The sequence below is a fragment of the Myiozetetes cayanensis genome, unplaced genomic scaffold (assembly GCF_022539395.1).
Source record: "Myiozetetes cayanensis isolate MyiCay16 unplaced genomic scaffold, myiCay2020 scf14, whole genome shotgun sequence".
Classification (NCBI taxonomy): Eukaryota; Metazoa; Chordata; class Aves; order Passeriformes; family Tyrannidae; genus Myiozetetes; species Myiozetetes cayanensis.
The window spans coordinates 16,860,856-16,879,186 of NW_026087048.1; the positions used below are offsets into that span (position 1 = coordinate 16,860,856).

Below are 18,331 nucleotides of genomic sequence, written 5' to 3' on the forward strand. Positions count from 1 at the left end.
GAAATTACTCCCAAGCCTTGTTAAGAAAGAGAAGTTCTGACACGGGGTCATTTCAAAGGGGAGAGAAAGGATTTTAAGGGTTTAGATGAGGTTTTAGAATAAACACAGAAGTCCCATCATTTATGACCACAAACCCATCAAAGAAAATATTTCAGCAAAGAGAACTTTTATTATCTGTACAGCGGTGACATTCACTTCAAGAAAGCACATGGCCATAATTTCAGGATTGCTCAGGAACTCCAGTTATCTGTCCTACATTCAAATAGGGCAGCTAGCATCCCCAATTTTAGATTAAAAGATAATATCTACCACAGCAAGTTGCAAAGAACAGCACAGGGTTCACACCTCTTGAGTCCTAAGAGAGCTCCATCAACTGGCTCTCTAACCCACCCAACAAGGGACAAACACAAGAAAGGTCAAACCCACCTGTGAGTTAGAGACAAATTCACAGACAAGGAAGTGAAATGACTTTGAGGACAGGGTTCATCATTTACCTGTTTCAGCCCCAGGTTATACAAATGTCATTGATGCACACAGGTTGGTTTCCCTTTTGCTTCAGCCTCTATTGCTCCCACTGGCTTTAAGGCTTAGCTAACTTGTATTCCAAATCAATTATTAAAGCATGTGCCAGAAAGCATCACACTTTGTGCACTGGGTTAGCAAGGAAGGAGCGCTGCACGCAAGGGCAGATGCCTGTTTATAGCACCAGACTCAATTCATTAAATATTATGCACTTACTTGCATGGGAGTTTCATACCCTTTGTGTGATGGATTCAATCTGTTCCCTCAAACCCTTCCCTCTGCTTTCAAATGCAGCAGCCACTGCTCCATTACACATCCATGAAACATGCAGCTACAAAGGGAGCTGAGTCACACAAAGGGGACATTACAGGCCAAATGCTGACTTTAATGAGAGCTGCACAGAGGTTTGGCACACAGCTCAGACATACAAGACACACAGTAAAGGTCAGAGAAGTTTAAAAAGGCTTTGAGGAAAACAGGAAGATGCATAACCATGTTGGAAGGAGTTACTTTTATAGAACATTTACTGTGCTATTCAATAATTTAAATGTGTGGAAGGGAACACTAGTTGACATAGCAACTGTCACATCACATTACTTGAGCAACCTTATCTATATGGATGCCTTCCTTGAAGGAAAAACATTTCTCCAGATTTCACACAAACATATGCACTTCGCTTTTTGTTATCATTTTTCAAGTCAACATCTGGTCTGCAGTTAAATCCATCCATGCTTCCCTATACTCTCATTTTCATTTTATAATCAACTTTGAGGAGCACTATTTCAAATGCAAACATGATTTGTGAGACCACATGTTCCTTCTCTCTCCTCTCCCAGCCCTGCTGTTCTTTCCAAGATGTTGGGTTACGTTCACCTGATCATGAGAGCTCGAGTTGTTGCCAACACACATCACCTGAACCCCGTGAATCATGACGTACATGATTCCAATGACCTTGCAACTGTAGGACTCGATGTGTTTGATCTTGCAGTTGCAAGACCAAGGTGAAGTGGATCCAGTCCAGAGCATTTCAGGTCACAATTAATGGAGTTTATACATGCTCAGGTGGGTGGTTTGCCCTGGGAGCCCCAGCTTGCTAAACCTCAGGACTTGCATCACTTGCAGTCAGACAGACAGGGTGTTGCAAGAAGCACACGATTCCACAGCACAGGGGCATTGGAACCCAGTACTGAGCTGAATTAGGCACTGAGAATAATGCAATTGTGATTACGAAATGTCTCCTTTTGCTAGGCAAACATGGATCCCTTCCCAGCTCAGGCCTGGATTATATTTTTACTTCCAAATGTTCCCACACTGGTGTGCAACTATTTGAATGAAATGTGCACATCAGGACTCTACACAGAGAGTAAAGAAATAAAAATAAAGCAACATCCAGCTCGCTCCTTCTTTTTCCCCTGCCTTATCTGAACTGCTGAAACACATCCCTCAGTCCCAAACTAAATAAAGGCAACGATATATAGGAGATGTAATTTGAGTTTAATAAATACAGAATGTACCACTTCTTTATCTCAGATAAAGTCATCTTTATCTTAATTTTGGCAGTATTTCAAACTGATGGCACACTTAGAGAGGTTGCTTTTGCCAAATTTCCATGTTGGAAGGAGGATGGTAAATCACCCCAACAAGCAGTTCCATGCAACCAGACCCAGGTGAGCTCTGATACTGGAGCAAGTTCACAGATCCTACATCAAACTGTATTCTGCAGCTGGGTCCTGTCTTAAAAATGGAATAAGAGCATTTTCCCCTCTTTCCTAAGAGTTTTATCTCAGTAAATATGCTAAAGCTTGGGAGGCAGGCAGATGCTGCAGGAATGGCAGCCGCTCAAGTACCTCAGATTATCTTTCCTGCAACCAGCTACATTTTCTTCTATAATTCAAGTTTTACTCAGTGATTTGTTGCAAATGTCTTGTGATAAATGTTCCAAGGCATCTAACAGTTATTGTGAATTATTACATACAGCATACAGAAAATGCCACAATAAGGTATGTTTATTTAGTGTTATAAAGATGTTAATCACCCATGTTATGCTCTGTAGGCTCTTACAATACAATTTACATTCTCATAAAAATATCTATACAGATATACTAACAGAACACAGCACTCAGCCCATCAAAAATAAATTAAAAATGCTTCCAACCAAGACCAACTCCTATGGAAAAGCTGCCATACCCATTTTCTCTTTGAAATATGCAGATCATTTCAGACCACAAGCTACACATCAACTTCTGGACAACCCACGTGATCAAGATCATCAGATATAAATCTCAGTGGTGGAATACACCTTTCTTTAACCCATGTTCAAGAATTTAATGCCATCAAATTGAAACACAGTACATGGAGACAACCAGGATATCTGCTTCTAGAAGCACCCCTGTTATGAAAGAAAACTAAAATGCAGAGGCAGTGGACAGGCAGAGAAAGAGAAGAGATCAACATACACACACAACCCCCAGCAGGGCTTTAGAGAACTCATCTAAAGAAAACAAAAAATCACATCAAATTTGATGTGTGTAGGAAGGCTGGCCACGTGTTTATAGCATATAAAATCCAGAAATAGAGAACTTCCAGTAAAATCCTTTAAATCGTACTTTTAGCAGGAAATATTAAAAGTCAGGTGATGTGGGCCTCATTTAAATAATTAGACTTACTGATCTGTTTCTGTGACTATGGGCCGGTAACTTAAGCTGAGGTTTTGCAAGGGGGTCACAGCAGTCAGTCAGGCTGTTGTTTATAACACAATAAGGTGTTTATTCTGCCAGGTTTAAGCTTTTAATGAGGACAGCTATCATGTAATTTAGGCTCCAACGTGGACTTGTTTGACTTGTTCCTGTGAGAAATCATTTGCTTTGTGTGCATGTATCTCATTAATGCTTGTTGTTCCTAATACTACGAGATCATTTAACTGAAGAGCTGTGCTAAATGCACTTTCACCCACATTTATTTAATAATTCTTTATTTTTGCCTTGTAGTTACCGATCCCAATTCCTCTTGTGCAGCCTGAACTAACTCACTGCTGTTTTCAACTCCATTCCTTTGAATATGAGTCAGGAGGTGTGAACAACTGCACTCAGAGCAAGTCTGGCCTCCAGTGAAGACATTTCTCTGCTTTATCACACCAGTGCCTGTCTCTCTTCAGGAAAACATCAATGGAATGTATAAATTAATGGCAGGAAGGGAAGTCAACATCAACAGTTCTAGAGGGACCAGAAAGTCTTTTGACTACACCTGTAACTTGGGAAGGTCTCCTACCTTCAACTGTGTGAATCACAACCCATTAGAAAACATCCAATTGGAATCGTATGCAGGAGCTGGGAAACTGCAGAGTTCACCTCCAACCACAGATGATTTTAATCTGCTTTTTGTTCTTCTGAAGAAATTTCCTGGTTATGGGGTTTGGACTGAACAATGAACACTTACTTACAGTAACAGAACCTGTTCTAGGAGTCCAAGATTGTTACCTGACACACTTCAGAACTGAACACGGAGTGCCAAACTTTGTGCCTTGCCTTTGTTCTATTATTAAAAATACTGGCTAGTAAGGCCTTTCAGGCATAATTTATGGCTTATCCTTTAAAAGAAAGTATACTTTTAATGACAGATGTCCTTAGTTTGCTGCCACATTTGGAAGCTGAAAGTTTAAGAAGTTTCACGTGTTCTGCATTTCCTCAGTGACACAGTGAGTCAATGCAAAGGTTCATGGCTCCATTGAAGATGTTCCAAAAATTCCATAGCCCACTGCTTCACAACAGCTCCAACACTCCTCATTTAATCTATGCACCAGTAGGTACTCCTCAAACACCAGTACTGGAAATAAAAGGCAATTAAACCTACAACAGAAGACATTATCATAAATAAAAAAATACAATTTCATAGCTGTATTTTATTGCTTAAGGATTTCAGAATTCTATCCAAACTATAATGCACATCATCCTGAATTAGAAAAATATTACCCTAATTGAATAAAGTCATAAAGAATAACAGATTTATCCAAGGTGATTTTTCAGCTACCAGCAGAGAATTTATGCATAGAATTTAAAAGCCCTGACTGTCAATTCTTCCTTCTAATCAGCAGCCCACTGACACAAATCCTTGACAGGTAAACTGAATCCACTTCATATTCAAAACAAAACCCAGAATATTTAAATATATAAACAAACAGATGATCATAAAAGTAAAGAAAGTACAACTACTCAAATTTCAAAATATTTTGACCAATTCTAACCTGTCTCTTTATCCTTTGGATCGGTTAACAGCAACAGTTTGCAAGTAGGATTATTTCGGTAGAGAGGGACAAAACACACACAGGAATCTTCAAGTTTAACCTAAAAAACAAACAAGCCCTGTAGCTGTTTGTACTGCAAAGCTCACCAGAAGTATTTCATGTATCAGATGCACTTACGACACATTTTATTGACATGCAGGGTATAAACTTAGCTCAACACCCTCTCAATCCTCAACTTCATGGCACTGAAACATATGTAATACTCTAATATTATCCATAAGTAATGTTAATTTAAAAGAAATCAAGCTACTGAAGTTAGTGAAGCCCTTAATGCTGACTCGCTGTGGTTAGTCCATAACCTGGCTTTGAACAGTTCCACGCAGACAAATGGTGTTATGAAAGTCCAGACACATCAAATGAAAACAAATACAACTTGCACTTCTTGCAGCATCCTCCAGCTGAGCACTTGTGGTGTTTTGCAAACAATGAATTAAGCCTCGGGGCACAGGGAGTATCAAAGCGTTAGGGCAGTGCCTGGGCAGTTTATCTGTGAGGCACAGGGAGGGTGGATAATTGGCACAAGGTGGTTAAGCTGAAGGCAAAGCTAAAATCAAAATGCAGCTCTCAAGCTTTTGGTCTTAGACTAAACTTCTACATGATGTGACACATAAACACCAAATTACTGTGCTCAAACAGCTCTATATGCATAGAAATGACGATTTCCATATGAATATTGCAACTGCTGTCATGTAAGTTTAGGTACAGGCAAAGAGTGTGCATGACTTAGCACAGTATGTACTGTACTTTCCAAAATCTGGTCCATTGTGTATGTGTGGGTGTGCCTCTCTCTCTAATTGCACCCATTTGTCAGTTTGCTATGAAACTCCAATCATTCATGTGATACATTTAATATTTCTTGGTGCATGGAAGGAGTATGAATATGGATTATTCAGATAACAACTTTAAGCTGAAACCACTGTTCGCCGGTTTCTGAGCGCCAGAATCTTGGAATCATCTCTGCAAACACTGGACTCCAGGAGAAAAAAAACAAACCTGAAAACTGCTTGAAAACTGTATTCACGAGCTTGCCCAAATCTCAGTATGTTCTGGGGATTCAGTCACTCTTTGCATGCTTCAAACAGAACAGCATCAGTGTCACTATGGCACCTGGGAGCATTACCATAATTAAAAGGCCAGGACTGCTTCCAATGCTGTTATTTTGTTTGATAAGGTAATGTGCACTTTCACAGGTGTGAACAACAGCAGCAGGAGCCAAGCATAGCTCTGTGTGTGGCTGCTGCCAACGTGCTCCCATCCTGGCTTACAACAATCCTGGCTATTTGTGTCCTGGATGCCTGACCAAGCCATACCAAAAAGAAGTTCTGTGACCTGAGCATGGAGGACTGACAGCCACTTAACTCCTGCTAAACAATTATTCACACTTGCCGGTCCTGCCACTTGAAACCTGCTTTCATTCAGATGCACAGGGGAAAAAAGAAAGCTTGGTAATGCAGTATTCAAACAGCAAAATCCTCATCCTTCAGGGTTGTAGGTATAGAACGGAGATTGTCAGCTGGCACGTTCACTGGGAATGGGAGCTTTACCTTATTACATTTAATTCATTTTTAATTACAAAATATCAACATTCTTTGAGCTATTTGTTATAGAGTATAAGGAAAAAGACAATACAGCAAGAACATTAGCATTACTTGTGCCCTTGACTAGCTGTCTGACTGCAGATTAGATTAGACCTGAATTAAATGAATGCAAAGAGAAATGTGTTGCTATGAGACTCAAATCAGTCATGTGATACACTTAAGGGTTGGTGACAAGCCACAAAAGCAAAGACAGTAGTGAATCAAAAGCCAGAAGTCCACCTTTAACTGCTCTCCCCGTGTGTAGCTACTGCAGAACACCCACAGCACTGCTCGGGATTTTAACTTCCCCTCCCATCTAATGGATCTGCAAATGAGCTTCCTAAAGTACAACCAGGCACGAAAGGCCGAGCTAAGGACACAGAAGCCCTAAACTGGGGGATCTTTGCATTTTCAGGTCTGTTTGTTTTTAACCCTACAAGGTCCACTAGGGGGCATTAAAAGAGTATTTAAACCCAGTCACATTCCCAGCTCAAAGCCGAAGCTGAACCCACCTGGAGCAGCATTTTCTGGAACCTACTACATATTGAATTCCTAAACTGCAGAAGACCCACAGTATTCCAAACATTTATTTCACCTAATCCAATTCCTGCTTTTACAGTACAATAACAGGTAGCCCAGCACACCTTTTATGATCTAGCATGAAAGGTTTCATAGGCTGACTGAAATGAAAATTTTTAATAGGCCTGTTCAGTCACCTCCATTTCCCCCAAGTGGCTTAGGAGTGGACCCTAAAGCATCGGCACCTGTAGGATTTATGCTGATCAGAATTCCATTGGGAGAACCCATACTCAAAATTATCAATAGTAGTATTGGAAAGAATGGAAACAAACAATGGGCTGTATCACAATACCTGTGTAAACTGCACAGTAGAGGCAGAATATACAGAGCTGTACCACCGTGTAAATCTCAATCAACTTAACTTTGATCCAGTCCTGTAAGGATGCAGGTCAAGGTGCAAAGTTCACCTAAGTACTCCAAACCCTCTTCCAGACATGCAGCTTAAGCTCATCTCCCATTTACAGCATGCAGACTATGAAATAATGCAGGATTTGCTGATTTTAAGAGATCTGCAATCCAGCCACACCGGTTTACCCCTGTTCAAAGACAACGAGCACAACCAACCAACTAATTTCCAAGTATTGAACTTGTAGTACGAAGAACATCAGCCTACTACCTCTTGTCCTCCAGGGATGGAAAAAACAGGAGTGGGCAATGATTTCTTCACGAGTTTTTCATAGTATGCTTGAGCATCTCCTTGCAGAACCTCTGGATCTTCTGCTATTGTATCGACCAAGTAAAGGCAACCTGTAGTTAAAACAAAACACAAGATGTTTTGACCTTTTAAATGAACTAAGAAGCATGAGTTTCAAAACCCCAGTTTCCCCAGGAGCTGCTTTGTGTAGCTGGGGTCTTAATGATCTCATTAGAGCCTTTTGGATAATCCTAGTCTAAAACAGTAATGCTGGCAAAAAATTACCTGTATGTTATTTAACTCTTGACATGCAATTTTACAAAGATCTGTGACAGCATCAAATCACATTTGTCTCCTTTGAATTCAACAAGAAGAGGCTCAAACTTCTCTAGGTATAAGTAAATTGCTTTAAAGCTGGAAGAGGGGAAAAAGCTTCAAAACACAGCCCAAGTAAGTGTAAGTACTGTCCAAAAATGTAACAGGGAAAGAATTCCAAGGATTCCACTCTTTCTTGGAAGTCTGCCCCTTTATGGGTCAGTCCATGAACCACTGTAGATCATTAGGTTTTTATTTCTCCTTTTTTTTTGAGTAACTTCAATTGGGCACTTTCACAACAACGAAAGAACGTCATAAACATTAAAATACTTGCACACATAAGACTTCCCAAAATAGTAACATCCTGTTTTATGCAACAGAACTCTTAATCCACGTGATTCAATGCTGAAGGGTATTTGCTAATTGCATGCATACAAAAATCTCACACATGTGATGCCTGTTCCTGAAGAACCAATAACCTCCTTCTGATCTAACAAACCTGTCTGGGGGCTCATCACCAGCCCAAGAGAAAGAACATAAAGAAATGTGCTGCTGTCTAAACGGTGTCCTGCCAGTCTTCTATCACAGGAAGGAAATAATTTCAGTTTAAGGGGCTTTCAGTCAACCAGCCGCACCTGCAGCTCTTGTAAGCCCAAAACTGAGGACAAAATCTTCTCCCACACTGCTGCAGTTGGAATCTTAGTTCTGAATGCTCCATTTTCAATCATGGTTTGGCCTCACACAGTAGCTCCTGTGGCTCAAGTTAAATGTGAAAGAACTGCACAGTAAGAGCAAATTAAATGGCTGAGACAACAAAGAGTCTTATAAGAACCATTGCAAGAATATCTGCATCAAGATTCAGAAATTACGAATCATAAAAGGACCGTACTGAAAACGATACCTTTCCACATAAAAGTAGGAGCGAGGGATTTGTAGTGCCAGTTCAGACTATTCATCCATGGTCCCACCATTCTCCCTCCAGCAGTGATCTGCATCTGATTCCTCTGCAAAAGGGTAAGGAACTGCAGCTGATAATTCACCACTACCCAGCGCTGCTTAAAATGCTTTAAACACTATTTTCCTGCCCTTTGCAGGCAATCAGCTTCTATCCTGAGGCTTGACAGCAAAGCTATGTAGTCAGAATGCTGAACAGAAGCTACTCTGTAAATGGGTTTCATGGTATGTTTGTGTGTGACAAAATGGGAGAGAAAAGAGCATTGCAACACTGGCAAGTAGGGTCACATTATAAAATCCCAGGCAGTGTTTAGGAGGGTTTCTTCTGCAGAAAGTGTGTACTGTGCAACACCACCAAGCAAAGAAGTCATGTGAGGAGAGAAAATAAAGATTATTATTAAAAACTTTGGTAATTCACAAAAGCAAATTTACCAGTAAATTAATTCTTTGCAGAAGAGCAGCACGCAAGGCTTAAGTTTAGCACAAAGCAAAATATTTGTCATGCTAATAAACACTGTTCATGAGGTGCAGCTCACAAGGCTCCCTCCTGCCACGGCTCAGCCAGTGCAGCTTCACAGCACAATCATCTTCTCTGCTCCCTGAACAAAGCAAGTGGTGCCTTCAGAGTTCCATGAACCTCCTGGTACAGAATATGCTGGTGCTCTAAGGCAACAGTGACCATCTGAAGGGCAAAATCAGGTTACAGATTAGATATTGAGGCCTGAGAGAAAACTTCTGACGAACTTTCCATCAGTACAGCTTTGCACAGAAGGAATCTTTTTCTCTAAAGTATGTTTTTAGATTTCCAGTTCTCTTTCCTGTATAACACACTGAAAAGGCCCAAGTGAGTCAGGAGCACGTACTCCAATAAGAGGGAAATCAAAACCTTTTTTGAGAAGAAAATGAGTGTCCCAGCCTCTGTGTGTCAGGGGAGGAGGGAGACTGAGGTTCCTTTAGGAACAATGTGGAGCAGAAGTCTCACTTTAGGTCCCCTGGAGTATCTTCAAGAAGTCAGGGGAGCTAAGGGTGGCTTTGGTGAACATCCCCCCAAACCTGCACACACATGCACATACCACTCACACTGTTCAGCTGCCACAGGCAGGAGAAAAATCACTTGAATTTTTTTTTTAATTAACTAAAGTGTTTCCCAGTTTTTCCCAGTACAAAGTGACAAGATAACATTTGCACTAGTATGTCCCTTTTACATGTGTTTTTTTGTATACAGAAACATGAAAACACCCTCGAAGTCTAAACATAACTACTGTTATTAAGCATTTGACTAAATCAATAATAATTGCTATCTACCAGGATGTCATAAAGGTTCCTAAAGCAAACACAAAACAATTTAACTTCACTTTAAAATGAAAGCAGTGCTGTTCACCCATGAGTGCTTCAGTGTGAGGACCCTACCAGCATCTCGGGACAGCAAAATGACGAAGTAAAAACAACAGCCTTGGAGTGAGAGGATTTCATTTGAATTTGCTCTTACCCAGCAGCACCAAAAGAGCACATGGTGGCAGGCAGCGTGCCAGGACCCTGCCAGCACTCCCTGGACAGGCACTGCTCACAAAGGGTTACCCTGAGCAGGGGAAGGAGCGAGGGCCGAGTCATAAAAGGGGCCTCTCTCTGCAGCCACAGAGGAGGGACCAGAAACCGTAAGGAGGGTAAATTTAGAACAGGAGGCCTCCTGCATGAGAGGGATTCCTGACAGTGCCACTGCAGAGGCTCAGACCTTAAACAGCCAGAGCTGGTAAACAAGGTCAGGGCACCACCAGGCGAAGGGTTCACAGACAGACACTGACAGGGCTTTGTCTCTCCCAGGGCATCCAGGGCAGAGGAGATGGAAGGGTGTGCAATTCCACAGGGAAAAACCTACCTAGAGGGAAATAAATGAGAAGCCAGAAGGAGCAGGTTTCCATTTCAAGCATGCAGAATAGATTTTAAAGCAAAAAAAACAAGCAGTGCATCTGCTTCTCCTCTCTTTTGTTTCCATGGAGCAGCCTGGGCCACGTTCTCAAGCGAGGATGTGCAAGAACATCTCCTCTCACTACAGTGATCTGTCATCAATTTGACTGAGAATCTGATTTTTAAAGTGAAAAGCTACAGCTTAAACCAGCTATAAAAACAAGCAGCACTGCCCATAGCACTCAGTCATCTTTAGGAGATTCTACCCTCCAGCACCTCTAAGTAACTCAGCCTAAAACATCATGCAACTCTGACAATAAGGCATAAACCATGATCCCTCCTTCAGTCCTGATCTCTAAACTCAGCTTTTTCTATACCCACTGCTATTCCACCTCTGATCTCGCCCAGAACAGACAGCTGAATTTCATGGGGGTTTCATTAAGTGGACAAATATCCTACTTGAGAGGTTAAAGTACAAATTTTACATCACTTAGGACCCAAAAAGATCAATATGTGGGAATCCATATATATCTAATTAACATGCATATGGTCTGCATCAGGTAGATAAATAACAAATGCAATCACAAAATGGGAGACAATACTTTAAACTAGAAATAATTTTTGTAGATTAAAGACAGACCTCCATCATCAGAGATTCAGCATGAATTTCTCTCTACCAGAAAAAGTAAGCAGGAAATATTTTTTCATGGGCAAAAGAATTTATTCTCAACACAGGAGAAAACATATGGTGCACACAGTTGCATGTGAAATTCAACAAGTGAAACTACAGACTGCTGAAACACCTGGAAGGTAAAGGACATGCTTCCATCTAATCAGATATTCTGAAGATTCTTCTGGATGATCCTTTTATATCCCCTGCAACTAAACCCTGTGCCATAACAGGAAGAATTTAACTAGAATATAGATAACCACACAGTTACCTCATTAATATAATGCTACAGCAATTCAAACCACCATTACACCCCTCAAGCTCTCTTTCACTAGACCAGTCATCTTAATATCTATGTATCACTGTCACTATTTTGCCACTATCTAACAAACCAGTTACAACTTGGGACAATCAACTCTGCCTCATCCTAGAGATGCTTTAAATACTCATTCAAGTTTCAAATTAGCAGGTACTGCCAATACACTTCTTATTTTTGACCATGAAGCCAATGCACAATTTATTAAACAAGAGATATTTCACAGAATCATGGAATGGTTTGGACTGGAAGGGACTGTAAAGATCATCCTGTCCAAAGGGACACCTTCCACTAGAGCAGGTTACTCCAAGCTCCATCCAACCTGGCCTCGGACACTTCCAGGGGTGAGGGATATTTGCTTCCACTGCTAAGAATTTTCCATTCCTGCATTCACGTGTAGCTAATTAATACTGTTTCCTTAAGACAACAAAGTTGGGGATGCAGTTTTTCCCAGCCCAGACACACCACTGGGTTGATCAGGATGCACTGAGGTATTGCTGGTACTCCCAGGAAAGGAGGACTTGTTGAAATGCCCATTCCAGAGATTTGTAAGGGCACTCAGGATGCAGCCAGATTGTAAAGCAAAATACATCAACCTCACCGTAGATGAAGCATGAAAAGTGTTATGTCTGAAGTGAATTAATCATTTATCCTACAACTACTTTTTCATGTTCTACAAACACAGAGGAGGATACTACATGCATCCATTAGGAACTGTATGTTTACAGAAGAGCCATCAGTCACTACAGGATCTGTATCTGGACTTTGTACATTGGTGCAAATCTGTGCTTCATTTTACATGTAAAAATATGAAAAAATACCTCAGATTTCTCGTGGTGAAAGAACAAGATAGATAAAAAGAATTTAACGTTTCTAACTTTCAAGTTTCATTATTTTTTATTCAGTTTTGCCATGTCTAATGCTTGCAATAGCAGCACTGGCTTTGTTCGCTGGCTTTATTTTCGTGCCAATATATTTCACAATAACAAAAAAAAAAAAAAAAAAAAAAAAAACAACTTCAGCAGGTTTTGAGTGTTTCTGACAGCATTGTGAGGGTTTTTGTCCAAGAAATTTTTTCCCTTTTTTTGTTTTTTTTTAAATCAAAACCCACTTTGCAAAATGAGACAGATGTGCACCACGACAAACTGACAGATTATCGTGTCAATATTTAGGAAAGAGTGTTCTGGTAATTAAACCACTCAACTGAGCCCAGAACTCTATTCTTAACACAGGTGTGTTTTTGTGGCCTTTACCAAATCACTCCATCATCTGACTGGTTTCTTATCAGTCAAGTGTGTGTCTTATCCACCACTTCAAAAAGGTGTGACCTCCTTATCAGTGTCTCCGGAGTCACAACATAAAAAGACAAAGATGTAACAGAAATTGTTCTCTGTTCTCCCGTGGACTGTCCCTGCCACACCACAGCAGCACAACCAGGACGATGTCTAGGATCCAATGATAAGGGGTTTTTTGCCCTCCCAAATCACACACCCATAACTGAAGTGCTGTCCCTTCCCCTCTGTGTTAAACAGCAGAGCTTCCCATCAGCTCCCCTCCTTTCCTTCCCAAGAGCTTGAACAGCTCTGTGCATGTGGTTACCATTAGACATCCATGTTTGTTTAACCTTCCAAAGGAAGGAAGAGGTCTTTGGCACGTTCCCGGGAGCACACGCGGAACCCGACTCTCATATCCTGGATTTAATTGAGCAAATACATGTCAAAAACCCAAGTGCCAGTGCAAGTGAAACCTCAGTATCATAACAAAGTGTGGTGGAAATGGAGCCAGTGGGCAAGGCCGTGGTGTGGGATCTGCCAAACACGGCAAGGCAGCTCTTACCACGTGCTGCCCATCGTTATTGAAAGCAAAGTTCTTCCCCACTGCATTGCTTTTCCCCATTAGTCACAGAGCAATCACTCCTGGAATACAAAGGATGGAAAAGATACCTTGGTGTTACCAGGTTGCTCTGTTTCAATTCAAAAATGCCATTTATATATTACTTCCTATCCTACCACTACTCAAACGGCAAGAAGAGCTTTAGAACACCACATATAAGTTTCTGTCTGCAAATAATTTTCTGCCGTGGAATCAACAATTGAAGGCAGAAGGGAAAAAAAATAATCCTAATCCCCATTCCCAATTAAGAAATCAAACATTAAATAGATGAGTTCAGCTGTAGCTATACATGGCACTACTGCAAATTTTGTCCCTCAAATGTCAGGCATCCCACATGCAGGATGCCATCCTGTGTTGGACATCACATTCCCACTAATACATTTTTCCTACTTATTTCAGAAAAGAGAAGACAAAAGCTTTAAGCATACACACATCTTTAGCACGATGTAGATGAGAAAAGGCTCTGAAAAATGTCTAACACCTTCAATTTCCACTCACTTCAATGAGCTCTGAAGGCCCTCAGAACATTCTGTTACCAGGGTCTATAAAACATGTGCTATTTATTTTCCAAAACTTCCAAGTAATCCACAATTTATGAAATGGAAAAAAAAAAATTAGGCAAGGGAATTAAATAATTGATTTAATTATATAGCTCTTTTTGGACAAATACCTGGATGGAAAAGCAAGTGCATATTAAAGGGATATTTCCTCCACTCCAACCTGCAGTACTCCCATAATGAAAGTTCCAGAAAACAGGTTCTAACCCTATCTATTTTTCCTCAGATGGATCTTTACCAGTGTAACTACTTACAAAAATAAAGCCACATCCAACTCACAGTACAGATAAATTAAAATACATCTGTGCAAACAGACTACCTCTGTCCTATTAGACACAGAATGCACATCTGGGATGGCATGTTTAGCACAAAGTTCTAACCTAATGTAATTGAAAAAAGATGAGGAATTATGGCCCAGGAACAGACTTTACAACTAAAAACTGCAGCATTCTGTTAAACCATGGAAGTGCTACCAGCTGTGGCTATGACATATCAGGAATTCATACTTCTGCATATTTAACTTTCTTATTCACAAAGCTTAGATGTAAAATGGAAAGAGGGGCTTTACAGAATAATTCAGAAAAAAAAATACAGTGCTGGAGAAAAGGGGCACTCAGAATTGTCATTAACTAAGGCTTTAAGGTTCATGTTCACATCAGGTTTTCCTCAAGGAAATTCCATTGATTCACTGGGATTTCTGCTAATACCTCTGAACTTGTGAACATCAGCATTGAGTTCTTAATAAACACTGGGCTTTATACAATCAAGAAATGGGCAGAAATGTTCCTGGAAAAGTCTAACTTTGATTACTGAAGGCAGAGATATGGATTTTTGGAATCAAGGGATGGTTTGGGTCGGAAGGGACCTTTAAAGACCATCTCATTCCACCTCCCTGCCGTGGGCAGGGACACCTTCCACTATCCCAGGTTGCTCCAAGCCGTGTCCAACCTGGTCTTGGACACTTCTAGGGATGGGGCAGCCACAGCTGCTCTGGGCAACCTGTTCCAAACTTGTCTTCTCTTGCACAGGTAAGCAAAAAAAAAAAAAAATCTAAATTTGTCAACTTAATTATTTGTCTATCTCCTAAACAAAATAAAATACACAAGAAAAGTACACAAGTTTTCCAGAACAGCTGGAAAGAGGCTGATTTGAAAGGAAAACGACAGCAAAGATTTTGTGAAGAGCAGCGGAGCTTTTGTGAATCTCAAGTTCAAATGTAAACAATGGCAATTCAATCCTTTCCAAAGATGGAAGATGGAGAGGAGGATGCACTGGTCAAAAGTCATCCTGTAACTTAAGGGAAAAGAGGAGCACAATGGCTCCCATAGTCATAAACAAGGAATAGTGAAATGGCAGGAAATGACAACTGAGTCTGGCAAATGGTCTAGCACAAGGATGATTTCATCCCATGGGGAGAAGCCAGACAGACTGACAGGACGGTTTCAGAAAACGGCTGCATTTTAATAATTTAAAATTATTACTGAAACACCCACTGTCACAACCTGGCACCAGGGCTCCAATTTAAGTACCACATAAAAGCCATCTTCCTGTTACTAGCACCGCTCAAAGCAGGTGTGAGAAACCCAAGGTGACACCACACAAACTACAGCAGTGTGTGGCACACCAGGAGCACCCGAAAGCTCTGCTACCAGAAAGGACAACATTCCCCAAAAAAACAAAGCATTAATGAAAATATGAAACAGCTGTCTAGATTTTCAGAGATACCAGCTTCAAATAACCACATCATTTTGAGTTGCAAGTGCTTTACATCTGACAGGCCTACTGCTCCCACCAGCAGAGAGTACAAGTCTGCCTAAGAAAGCCCAGCAACCTTTCTCCAAATTACTTGCAAGGAGCAATTTGTCCAGCCAGAATAATCTCAAAATAAAGCAATTATTTTGAGGGGGGGAAAAAAATGAAAGAAAGAAAGAAACAAACAAAAAAATCCCTTCCCCCAGCAATTCCAACTTTGCTGAATTTATTATGTGGCTGGAAATTGATATGTCACCTGCACCAGCTATCACAAGGCTGTCTCAGAACTTGCTTTATTAAACAGCTGCAAGTAGTGGAGTAAATGTGTAAACATCTCTCCTGCCTCTCTGTGCCATTGTGTCAGCTATTCTACATGGCTTTGAAGGTGCTCCAAAATCAGCATGGCTCTGCTTTTCCCTTTTTCTCCTTTTGGGAGGAGGAAAAAGCAGAGCAGGAAGGACAGGCTGGCAACAGGGGGATAACTCTGTGCTCTTGACAGCGAGGCTGTGAGTGTTCAAATTCACTTTACACGGGCTCTTCTGTAAGGACAAAAGAAACCACTGCTGGTGGTTAAAAATGCAAAAGGTTTTGATTGCAATGGCTTGAAAATAAGCCAAAGATATGACTAGGGGGGAAAAAACACAGCAAGGCAGCTATGACCAGAATGGGAGAAACAAGGAAAAACACATGGCTCGACTTCAGAGCAGAAAATTGACTTAGGCTTTGCATAAACGACAGCATACCTCCAAGCCTGCCTGATCCACAGTCTGCCTGGAATGGGAACATGTAGGCTAAAAGCAGAGCCTATTAAAAGGCATAATGTTTCTAAACGGCATCTGTTACATACTAATAAGCATTACTTAAAGGACACAGGCCTTAAATTGCTACCAAACGCGCACTTATCTGAAACTGCTGCAAGGCAGTCGTTACCCAAACGTCACATGACACCATGGGAATCTGAATAATAGAAAATGTTTTGATTTCCTCTGGCCTGGAATCATTACGCGGGGGAAAAAAAAACATGGAGGCCCTTCCCGAGATTCTGGAACCGTGCAACTTCACAGGAACGAAGCAGCAGCGAGAATTACATCAGCGGAGCCATTTGCCATCTGTTGTCAGTAATGCCACAAAGACCAGCCACCAGACAGCAGTTTCAAAGGTTACAAACACGACATTTCTAAGCGAGCAGGACGCTGTTTGCTACAGACACGTGGGACCTGAGGGTCTGCCAATCGTTCCTGCAAAGACAACGTTCCAGAACAGCGGCTTGCAAAGGGGTTGGAAGTCTCTCAGAATGCAACCTTTTCACGATGTGGAAAAGGCGCACCAGCCTGTTCACGTAGGTTCTTGTAGCATGCTCACAACCAGGATGCCTGCACACCTCCCACTTGCAAATTGAAACCGGCTAGACTTTCCCTTGTGCTGTTTGTTTTCCCAAACTTTCCCCTCAAGGGAAGGAGTGTATTCACTCTGAAATGCTATTACGGAGAAAGGGCTCTGGTTTGTTTGCTGGGTTCTGGACTGTATTTTTTTCTCTTTGAGGGAAGTATTTAGGATTTTGTTTCCTGACTTCTTTTCTTTCCAGACCATAACTACGTATTTGTGTTAAAGAAAGCAAGGTTTCAGTAACTTGCTTTACCTGTGGCAATGTTATGACAGCCCTTACCTCTTACATACACACACTCCTCAGTCTGAATAAAATTCTGCCTGTTCCATCCATGACATTTCAGTTCCACTATGGTTGTTCATCAGTCTCATCTTAGAGCTTTGAGTAGCTTTTCTAGATGCAGAGACCACATTTATGACAGTGCCTATACAACACCTGAATTCTGTGGTTCCATCTTTGCAGGCTGTTGACCTCCTGCCTATAAACTGATTAACATGGATTTCATGGAGGGCAGGGAGATTTCCATCTTCCTCAAGAGACAGATGGAAATTCAAGGCTTCATTAATGCAATTGCTAAACTAGATGTACAGGTTTCTCATCTAGTAACTATTTCTCAGGCTCCAGAGGTGTACATACGTGGTTACTCACTGAATGTCCTTCCTGTTGGATGGCTAAACACAAACAAATCTGACTTCTAAAATGTTCTGAAATCAAAAAGAATGTGTGAGAAGTCTGAATTTAAAAGAAGAACCTCAGGTTCTAGGTCAACAGCTGCCCTGCTTCTCAACAGCAAGGTCTGCCTAGGACTTACAAGGGAGCTTAAAAACCTGGAAGTGTAAACAACCTTTCCCTGTTAAAAATGGTTACAGAAACAGCCCTCAGGACTGAGCTGCAGCATCTCAAATATTGCACAACGTGAACTGAAAAGCATCATTTGCACAAGACCTAATGGTTGACTCCAACACACTCT

The 18,331-nt window shown here is 41.1% G+C and overlaps 1 protein-coding gene across 3 annotated transcripts in view; it reads right to left on the reverse strand.

The window, feature by feature from the left end:
• Positions 1 to 18,331, reverse strand: part of LOC126636941 (protein FAM169B-like) — a 38,117-nt gene that overhangs the window by 17,104 nt on the left and 2,682 nt on the right. For 2 of the 3 annotated variants that reach the window (XM_050309716.1, XM_050309717.1), the window contains exons 2-3: positions 7,595 to 7,725; positions 4,763 to 4,862 (exon numbers count right to left, since the gene is read on the reverse strand). In XM_050309716.1, coding sequence (XP_050165673.1) covers positions 4,763 to 4,862; positions 7,595 to 7,725 — 231 coding nt within the window. Of the gene's footprint in view, positions 1 to 4,762; positions 4,863 to 7,594; positions 7,726 to 8,828; positions 8,967 to 18,331 lie in introns of those variants that run through there. The other variant, XM_050309715.1, reaches the window with a different exon arrangement.